The sequence below is a fragment of the Argopecten irradians genome, chromosome 6, assembly GCF_041381155.1.
Source record: "Argopecten irradians isolate NY chromosome 6, Ai_NY, whole genome shotgun sequence".
NCBI lineage: Eukaryota > Metazoa > Mollusca > Bivalvia > Pectinida > Pectinidae > Argopecten > Argopecten irradians.
In genome coordinates, this window is record NC_091139.1 from 30,179,630 (window position 1) to 30,190,965 (window position 11,336).

The 11,336-nt window shown below is 35.0% G+C and overlaps 1 protein-coding gene across 1 annotated transcript; it reads left to right on the plus strand.

The window, feature by feature from the left end:
* Window positions 1–8: 8 nt before the first annotated feature.
* Window positions 9–9,114, plus strand: LOC138325593 (tRNA selenocysteine 1-associated protein 1-like). The gene is made up of 10 exons (XM_069271362.1): window positions 9–163; window positions 346–443; window positions 2,441–2,540; window positions 3,299–3,351; window positions 4,336–4,439; window positions 4,784–4,931; window positions 5,230–5,368; window positions 6,325–6,373; window positions 7,224–7,282; window positions 8,599–9,114. Exons 1-10 carry the CDS (start codon window positions 128–130, stop codon window positions 8,677–8,679), a joined length of 867 nt encoding a protein of 288 aa, XP_069127463.1. The 5' UTR covers window positions 9–127; the 3' UTR covers window positions 8,680–9,114.
* Window positions 9,115–11,336: the final 2,222 nt, after the last annotated feature.

Consider the following 11,336-nt stretch of genomic DNA (forward strand, 5'->3'; position numbering starts at 1 on the left):
TCGACAGCCAAAGTCATCGCGGCGCTTTTGATATTGATCAGGATCAACAAGAAGCTTACACCACAGAAGAAAACAAATGTAGAGTGCAGCACGTTTTCTGGAAATAACAGATTGCAAATTTGCCATCATGTCAGGGGCATCTTTGTCACTTTGGATGGGTGACGTAAGGGCACTTTGTAAACATACTTGATTGAAAGTGAATGAATATTTGTCTAGTAGAGTTGAACATTAACATTCTTAATCTAACCACTTGAGTTTTTGGCCATGTGTATCACTGTCTCACATGCAGAGGTCTTTAGCACACTACTGGGCGCATCTTTAATTATTTTTGTTTGTTTTTGACAGTTGGAGCCATATATGGACGAATATTTCATAACATCTGCATTTGATCAGATGGGAGCAACAATCACGTCAATGAAATTGATAAAGAATAAGGTCACAGGGTAAGATTTCTTTATGACAACCACATGTCATAGGGTTAAATTGATGTACATGTGTATTTGTCTATGTTGTGCCCTAAAGTCTGATTATGTGCGTTACTGTTTAAAGTTAGTGTACTTTGTTTACATCTACATATGTTTGTCTAAATATAGTGTGTCCAGTCTATAACCTGTTTGTCCAGTTGTGTTCGAGTATGCAAGTGTGTGGATAGCATGCATGTGATCGGGTGTGTCTGTGAGTGCGTAAGGTGTGACATACAGGTAGAGCGTGCTGTTAGCCAGGAAGGACGAGACATAGAGTACCTTGCGAGGTCAGTCCTTTAGAGACATATTTGTACCACTACCGGACATTGTATCACTAGTCTATATGGAGACATTATAGGTTTTTTTCCCCTCTGTCCACTTATAACATGTGATGAAGTACAGTGCACTTCCATAACAAATAAATAGTGGAAGAGACATCCAGGAGTTGTTGTATCTATCTGTGACACACATATGTAGGCATATTGTTAAATGTGTGAAAATAGTGGGCAGGTAGCTTAAATGGCATCCTCGATATTTGGTGAGGAGGAGGGGGGTGCTACTTATCTCTGTCGTTATATCCTGCCCCTGGATCTCATGCAGTTCAGGAGAAAAAAATTGACCATTCCCTTTGAAGATTACAGGGAGAACGATGCTCAACTTCAAAGCAACACAATCAACCACAGTGTACCAATACATCAAAGGATGTAATAACCTAGTCCGCTAAACCTGCCTATATTATTAGGCTTTTTTAATTTTTTTTTTTTTTTTTTTGCCTAATATATAGTCAGCTCGCGGTACCTCTTAAAAATGTGAAATCGTAGGCCAGATTTGGCCTACGCTACGTCAGCGGCATATTTCTAATATATCGTCCATGCAATGCCGGGAAAACGTACACATACCTTTATATTGGGATCTTATGTACTCCTTTGCCCCCATGTTACATCCCATTTATGAAATTAAACAACTGTGTACAATGAAATACTTCCGAGACCCTTCTATTTCACACATTTGTAATGGCCGCCGTATACACATTTAGTAGAGCAAACGGCAGCCAATCAACTTCGCTTCCGGTTTTATTTTTAAAAAACCACGTGTAGTTGAAAGATAAACAAAATGCTAGCCAGTTAGAGTTTTTAAAGTAAAATCATGGTCGACATACACGACATGTTGTCAAATATTCAAATTGAACACGACTATTGCTGGTACCGCATAACTTTCGCGATATTCACGTTGCATATACATGTAGCATATACACGGTAGAATTTTGTTTATCTTTTAACTACACGTGGATATTAAAAAATAAAACCGGAAGCGAAGTTGATTGGCTGCCGTTTGCTCTACTAAATGTGTATACGGCGGCCATTACAAATGTGTGAAATAGAAGGGTCTCGGAAGTATTTCATTGTACACAGTTGTTTAATTTCATAAATGGGATGTAACATGGGGGCAAAGGAGTACATAAGATCCCAATATAAAGGTATGTGTACGTTTTCCCGGCATTGCATGGACGATATATTAGAAATATGCCGCTGACGTAGCGTAGGCCAAATCTGGCCTACGATTTCACATTTTTAAGAGGTACCGCGAGCTGACTATATATCAGGCAAAAAAAATAAATTAAAAAGCCTAATAATATAGGCAGGTTTAGCGGACTAGTAATAACCAGGTCGTTTGTGGTCGAACACAGAGCCTTCAGTTTTACTATGACATTCATTGAAATCCTTGAGTTATGAATAAAAAACAATAAAAAATATGGTGCCATGAAAATAATTCACTCGCATTATATTTATGTAACATATATTTATGCCATCCAACAGGTGAATTTTCTGTGATTCGCTCTGCAAAATGATTCAATGTGACATCAAATATTTTGTTGTCCTCTTAGTATCGCTTACTATATATGTACATATAATGACATAATTATGTATTGACACTTTATTTACTTAACATATTATTTTTTTTAATTTTAATTTCAGTCTCCCTGCTGGATACTGTTTCATTGACTTCAGTGATGCAGGCCAGGCACATGATGCGATGCTGAAGCTGAACGGCAAAATAATCCCCAACAGTAGCCCTGTGTGTATATATTTTAAATAGCTCTGCAATCAAGGATTATGTGACTGTTGTCAAAATAAGTTTTTTTCTCTTTGAATATGCTTAAGTAACCTGGTAGCATAAAATCTGAATTCTTAGCTCCCAGAATTAAAATTTTTATATGACATAATATCTAAAGAAATGAAATTCAATCTTCTGACATTCACTGATATATAAAAAGCTCTTCTGCCGAAAGAGAACGTTGAAACATGATACTCACATAGAGACTAGAAAAGTAATGAAATTGATTAAAACAATCACGAAAACAACTTGACGGCATCATTGCAATTGAACATAATCATTTGGCAAAACACTTTTGACCCTAGATCATGACTTTTTGACATTGTAAGTATTGGATCCTCAGAATTTTAATTTGACCCTCAGGATTTTCTAGTCAAGGGTAACTGGCTCTTGAGAATTTTAGCCTACTGTATGCCCTGTTATGTATGTTATGAAAGATAAATGTACATGTAATAGAAAGGAAAAACTAAAAGAGTCGCTAATTAATTATCTCCCTTTGTGTCTAACTTTGAAGTAACCAAAACCAAACTGTTCAATTTGTATTTGGACATTCAAAGGAATTCAAAGAATCAGTGTTAGTGTTTCTTTGAAAAAAATTTTCAAACCGATGTTTATTAATGTTTATCAGGTATATTCTTTTGCTGTGATTTGCAGATTCTAATTGTTTGTGAAATCCACTGCAAATCTGTTGATTTCATTGTTGTTTATTACATTTTTAGCCCAAGAGATTTAAGCTGAACACATCAAGTCATGGAAAAGAACATCTTGCTGTGTAAGTGTAATACAGAAAAAATGTCTGAAAGTGTTGACATTGTTTTCTTTGGAAAATATGATATGTCCGAAACACATGACGTCACAATCAATACCTACCTACAAGGGGAGATAACTCTGTAATATGTAAATACGGAATAGACAATTGGTCTACATCAGTATAAAATTCCATGGTCCAAGTCACTATTTAAAATATTCGTTTTGTAATCACACATTGTTAGATGAATTGGTTACATGTAAAATCCATGTAAAAGCTAAACAAACTGCAGCTAAGCTGTTTGAGGCAACACAATGTTTTCACATAGACTGACCAAATTTTCCATGGCCTCTGGCCATCAGATTGCATCACCTTTACTTTTTACACTGTACCAGGTAAATGCCACAATTTTTGATAATTATATTTCCTAACAAGACATGATGTTTTCTCACATTTATTTATTTTTTATTAGTAACTAATAGTAACATGGTATTATATCAGGGATAGGATTTAATTTTTTAAGCCACTATCCATTTTCGGCAAGTTGATAAAATTTCAACTAACCAGTGATTTGCTTGCCGCTTTGAAAATTGAAAATTAAGATCAAAATTAAAAGAAATCAAATTCGTTTACATTAATTATATTCATTTACTTTAAGTAGCAATAAATGTTGGCATTTTAGAGTCACTGACGTGGTGTAACAACACAGTTTATTTTCAGAATGTGGCATTTTATGCAAATGAAAAATACAGCTAGTTAAATATGATTAAAGTATCAGGTCTGATTCTCTGACTGTCTATATATTGAGAATAACTACTGATGCATACGCTCGCCAAAAATTGCAAGTACACTATTTTTCAACTCGCCAAATCAAAAATCAACTCCCTTTTGGCCAGTTGGCGAGTGTTAATTTCGAGCCCTGAACCTGACATTAAACTATGATTAAAAATGATTTGAATGTCAATTTATCAAGATATTAAAATAAACATTGTAATTCTTCTGTTTCAGACCAGAGTTTTCACTTTTTATTGGTGATTTGTCTATGGATGTGGACGACTATGTTTTATATTATGCATTTGCAAAGAAATACAGATCTTGTAGATCTGCAAAAGGTTTGATACGACTTAAATTTAGTATTGGATTGTTCAACCAGTCCTCTGTCTCAATGAATTTGAAATAATTTTGAAGTTTGGTTCATTCTTAAAGTGCTCTGTTTCAGTAGACTTGAATCTATTTCAAATACATTTTGCATTCTATTTTTGTTTGACAGATGTTTGTGAGAAAAACCTTTTTTTGTTAAGGTTGACATACTAGAATAAAGAAAAAACCCCAATGTAAAGCTGTACACTCTATGCTTGATCATTAATTCTTCTCTTACTAAATATGATAACAAAAAATAGAGAGTAAAACTGGCACTGACATATGCATTTTCTATTATTATTTTCGATGTCCACAGTTGTACTGGAGAACAGCGGCCGTAGTAAGGGCTATGGATTTGTTCGGTTCTCTGAGGAAACTGACCAACAGAGAGCTCTGATAGAAATGCAGCATATGACTGGTATTGGGTCCAAGCCTATCCGTGTGAGTCTGGCAACACCAAAAAGGTACTAAACTCGGTGCTAAAAAATAGTACAAAACTTCATCTTATCTACGTGTGTCCATATGAGTCTAAGGTTATAAAATTTTATATAAATTGATTTTCTGAATTAAATTGAAGTAACTCTTGATTAGGTTTTTCAATTCATTTTTCAATGTGATTAATAATAAGTATAATAAAGTTATCATAGTTTAGTCAAACTAATTAATGAAGACAAACAAATTAAATATGAAATAATTTTAGAATTTTTCAAAGATTTACAATATTTAAAGACATTTTTTGAGAATATTTTTTGTACGTTTCAGGCCAATGCCTCAGGATATGTCCGGAGGTGTCCCTTACAGTCACTACTATGGCCATAACTATCCCTACAGCCCCAACTACTACGGTTACTACAACTCACACACTTACTACAACAACACCGACTACAACGCACCTCGACAGGTACGTACACAGAGCTGCCCACTCGTGTTATTCCTAGTTGTTGATGTGGTTTAGAAATAATTCAGAGTGTTTTAGATAGGCAGCGGTCTACGACTTTAGGCACAAGTCCAATGCCCCTGACTAGTAACTTTACAGACGGACTAGTGTCCATTGTAATGTACTAGTCTGATTGGACTAGTGGCTCCCCATATTATTAATATTAAATGCTAAATTTACAAGAACAGTGGTCAATTGCATTTTTCAACAAATTTTGAGTGGTTTTTTTTATGCGATTATTTCAGTCCGGATGCATTATTTTGTGAGAACTTGTGTTTATGAAAGCATCAAGACTGCAATTTGGGTAAAAAAATGTAAACTGATCATGACTGAATTCGAAGTGCTGAAGCAAAATGGCTGTATATTTAATTTGGACAAGTGATTAAATAGTCCGACTGGTAGAATTGTGAGGTTTATTAGTCCAAATGACTAGCTGCAAAAAAATTAGCATTACAGACTGAGGCAGTCAATTTCACCTTACCACATATATATCATACCAAGCAGTAGGTCATATTATTATGACCTAGATCACACAGGGTTTCCAAATGATGTTTTACCCATATTCTACCTGCCATATCATCTTTTTCTTCCCTTTGCTGATGTTCCTTTGACACCTGTCCTTCTACAACCATATAAAGCTGTTGGTGTCTTGTGACATCCAATCTCATATGACCTAATTACATGTATGATCATTACTGTATGTATTTGATACCAGTTCTTTTAATTTCCAAGATAATGATCATTTTGTTGACATCAGTCCCCATTATGACCCTGCCTGTTGGTGTTTCTTTGATATCATTTTTCTTTACACCACCCTAATCCCTGTTAGACATGTGATATAAGCAAATCATAACCCAAGTCACATGAAAACACTAGCATTGCCAATTAACACTAATCTAATTATTATTCCGACTTTTCAGAGTGGACATCATGATCATAGCACAGAGGAGGACATGGATGCTCTTGAAGGTAAGGCATCATTTGTTAACCCATATTGGAAGCAATTCTAATGTTGAATTTTCATATCAGTTAACTGTCTAACCAACTATAATAATGAAATATGTTTCTATGATTTTTGGCTCTGAGATAAATTTCCTTAAACTAAACCATGTAAGTATAAAAGGGGATGTACTGTGTAAGACATTCAATGTCTTTCATTGTAATGTTTTTCAAACCCGATTTTAACATGTTCTAAGACATCCCCAATATTACTTCATCAGTCTGGATTTTCTTCATTTGCAGTACTGAACCACATACCCACATATTCATTCAATGTTTGTTAAACCTAAAAGTAAACTAATATATTGGAAAGGGAGATAATTTGTCATTTTTTATTGTAAATGTTTTGGCTCCAAAAAGTCTTATCATTGCGAAAGAAATTTTTGGTTAAAAATGTTGGCAACAGAATTTCAAAAGCTGGTGTGAATCTTGACATTCAGAAGGAGGTCTAGGGAATAATATATTCCCGCGGTTCAGAGAAAAGTGGGAATTATTTGTTTAACAGTTTGTTACGATATTACAGAGTGTTTTTGGCCAATCGGATTGGTCCTTTACTAAGCACGTACAGTTATTTTTTCGTGGTATCAAGGTACATGTGTCCTTTTCTATCCACCTTTTACAGCGCGACGGTCACTCAAGCTGGTGTGAACCCTGATATTTAGATGGAGGTCTAGTGAATTCTACTTCATGTCATTTGATGTTTGTGTATACAGTATAAACAACAATCTGGGGTTTGAAATTTTTTATACCACATCGTGGTAATCTGAAGGCCTTTCAGTGGTGATAGACCATATGATATTATAATGTTTGTGTTTTGCAGAACCAGAATTGGAAGTAGACATTTTCAGATACAACAAAGACTACATGGAACAGAGTGAGGTAAGGATTTATATTTGTACAATCACATCTAAATAAACTGTTATGTATAGGATCACCAAAACTGTTATTTAGTCACACAAGTTAACACACAGTGGTAACAGTGTTTTTCCTGCCTATATATTTGGGGCCGAAATAAGGCCCCATTCCCAATTGTATTTCTTGTTATTTTTTCCCAAATATATGTCTAAATTTCCCAAATCAGTGAGTTGACGCATATTTTGTGTGACGAAACAAAAAATTTCAGAAATCACAAGTCTGAACATCGTATTTTAGTATACATTCTTACACTTGATTCTTAGAGAAGGATTTATTTCTACCTTTTCCAAAATTCCCATAAACACTGTTAAAGTTTTTCATTTCATACTTTTATCGAAACAAATTTCCCAATTTTCACCAGGTGGCAATTTCCCAAAATGCCCAGGAAAAACACTGGGTAAAGAAGAAATGTACCAGAGAGGGAGGGGTGTGGGGTTAGATATTTACATACAGTGGACCCATAATAATCCAATAGTTTGGAAAACTCAGGAACAGATTTTATCATTGACAGACATTCTGATTAAGGATAGTTATATGTAACATTAAGCAAATTAAGGAATAGATTATACCTCTTTTGAATAACTTCCATGGATAGAAAGTCTGGAATATTTGCAATCTGAGTATTTTGATTGAGGGATGCAAGTTTTTGGATTATCAAGGGTCCACTATATATGTATCTTATGAACTTATTCACCCACCCTACGGTCTTGAAGACACATATGAAGTATTTGAATTCTAAGACTGGATCAGTTCTGTTATTTCCTGGAGTAAATCAGTTAGTTTCTATGTGATATTACCTTCAGCTAGATTTTTATTTACGGTATTAGAGTTTTGTAGGCATTGTGTGACCAGCCAATATTAATAAAATACCTTTTAATGTAAACAATCATTTTCAAACATATATTTTCCTGGTCAAGGTTGATGTAGGATGCAAATGAAGTTTCTGAAGGGCAGAATAATGAACAGACAATTGAGGTGAAAATGTTGAAGACAAAAATACAAGTTTTCTGATATTGTACCTTGTATAGTACTTGGGCCCAGTTTCATGAACATTCCTTAAATTTAAGGAATTACTTGAAATTCTCCATAGGAAAGCAATACAGATTTTAAGGAAGGCTCCTTAACTTAAGATTTTTCCTTAACTTCTGTAATGCTTTCCTATGGAGTATTTTAAGTTAAGGAATTCCTTAAATTTAAGAAATGTTCATTAAACTGGGCCCAGGTATTAAGCAAAGTCTTATTTTGGTTTCTGTGTAATATTTCTTTGTTATTTGTTTTAGGAAATTTTTGAAGCAATAGAATTATCAAGATGGACACCTTTGGACAGTATCTCATCCAAAATCACCGATCCTGTCGTCTGATCTCTAACATCATCTGTCATTGGTATACTGGGGAAACAAAAGATGAAAGAAAGGATTTGAAAGTTGTTTTTTGTATGGATGGAGTATCATTTTCATAACAGACTGTTCAAACAATCGGATGGAATTCAACATTTCATGAAATCGTGTATCATTAATTTCTTATTAGCATTATCACTTATAAGATTAGCAGCAATTGGTATTTTAAATATAATCAGATCTGGTCAAGTATGGTGTTAGTTCTGAGCTGTATTATTGTCAGTAGTTCGATGATATTTGATTTTGGTAAGTGACTGCTATGTAAGTTTTCTATGAAGTATTGATATTGACATTTCAAATTGAATTTTCTGATTAAAGTTAAGACTTGAATTATGATTATTACATCTGGAATGCATTATGTTTTGGTTTATTTCATTCAATAAAGCTTAAATAAAAATATTCTCGTCTCGATTTATGATTTTTACAGTGAATGATTAAAAGTGAAGGGGAATAACTCTTGTTTCCTTGGCAGATTGTTCACAAAACATCCTAAACTTCACAACATTGTTGATGATAATGATTGTGGTATAATTAAACGACTTACAAGATTAATTTGACTTCATTATTTATATCTTTTCTATAACATATTTTAAACATGTTCAATTCTAGGCCGTAGTATATTTTTTAGGGTAGTGTCATTTTGACTTTTGATCCAGTAATAATATCAGTGGCGTAGGAAGATGAAGGGGGGGGGGGGGGGGGGGGGGGGCAAAGGTCCTCAATATTTTGTAACCCCCCCCCCCCCCCCCCCCGCCGCCGCACCTACAGGAGGAGATTAATTCAACTCCCAACCATATATGTTTTATGTACATTTTTCATATATCAGTAAATTTAATCCTTGTACACATTTATAGACAGTGGGGTCGCTATAAAAGGATATTAACGAATACGCAAATTGGCCAGATTAGCGTGTGAGCGCCGAAGGCGCGAGATTTTAGTGTTTTAGGTGTCTGAGGGTGACCCCCGGAAAAAATATAGTAATTTAGAATGGCTGAGATGAGTTTTACAATGTATTTTGATGATTTTGCGAGCGCCCGAAAGCGCGGGATTTTGGTGTTTGGGGGGTCCGGGGCCTCCTCTAGGAAAAATATTACGATTTAGAATAGCTTAAATGAGTTTTGATGAATTTGCGAGCGCCCGAAAGCGCGAGATTTTGGTGTTTGGGGGGTCCGGGTGTCTACCCCAGAAAAAAAATTACGGTTTAGAATGGCTGAGATGAGTTTTACGATGTATTTTAATGATTATAAAGCGTTCTTAACATGGTAATTTTTCTATTTAAAGCTGCTTGCATTTAGAAATGATAATTGTGTCGTCAAAACATTATGCAACCCTACTCGATCTGAATACACCGGCTTCACACCATCGGCACATGGTTGTGTAACATAAAAAATGAATTAATATTGTCTCGCTAAGACATAAACAAATTGATCTTTTAAGAAAATTTTTTTAGGTAGTACATAAAATCCTGTGACCATGTTTGCCCCCCCTCCGTCCTGGGGACGGGGGGGGGGGGGGCAGTTGCCCCCCCCCCCCCCTACGCCCCTGTATATAATTCTAATCTGCAGTATACATGCTTTGGCCAACGGCGACTTTGACCTCAAATTTCATGCTTGGTAGATTCCTTTCCCAGCCTTACATGTGCATATATAAAGATGAGATAGATTAAATTTTCATAGCCACACACATTTCAGAAGTGCCCCAAGCTACACACACCATGGATACATCAGCCTAGATATGAATAAAATTATTACTGTATCTTTACACATGTTGCATAAAGTATTTATAGAAAAATGATTTTTTTTTATGTTTTACATTAATATAATGACCTATCAACAGTTAAGTACAGGTCTCCTTTGTGTACACTAGTGTTTATCTCCTTGTGATAGCAGGTCTCTTCTCGTCTCACTGAATCTCATACTGCCGAAAACACTTGAAAGCCTCCCAATCGGTCAAATTATAAAAACAGATATGAAATAATCGCCCATTTTATAAATAAACAATACCAGACTTTCTCCTCACAAGGTCAAGTGTCGGAATGGAGTCAATGCAATGACAGAAGGGAAATTGACAGGTATAACAAAAATATAAAGTTACCTCTGTAAATGATATTTTATTGCTTTTAACCACACACAATCTTGTTACAAACAATTGTAAGCGATGATGACATCGACTGAGCATAAAAGGGAAAAAAAATGTGAAGTGTTAGATGTATTTCTGAATTTCCTAATCTAAACGGAGGTGTTAATATTCCATAACGCCGTAAGCGATTTCAAAATGTGTCCTTAAATGAGGAGAAGCTGTATTGCATTTTATGGAAATCATTTCGGTATTGAGGAATTTCGGCTTTGATACATTGTATGTCAAGGATTTGTGTACAATCCGTCAAGAAATTTGTTATTCTTGTTAGTATTAATAGGACTTAAGTACAAACAAGTAAGTGCAATTCAATCTCAAAGGAGTCGTGCTACAAATAGAATACAGTACAGAAAAGATATGGCAGTCGATGCAACGAACCAAAATATGTCACAGAGGACATATGAGGCACACAATACTATTGCAGATGTGCAGGCATTAGGAAAACTTGTAAGCAGAACAAACCTTTTATGTTTGGTGTATCTGTT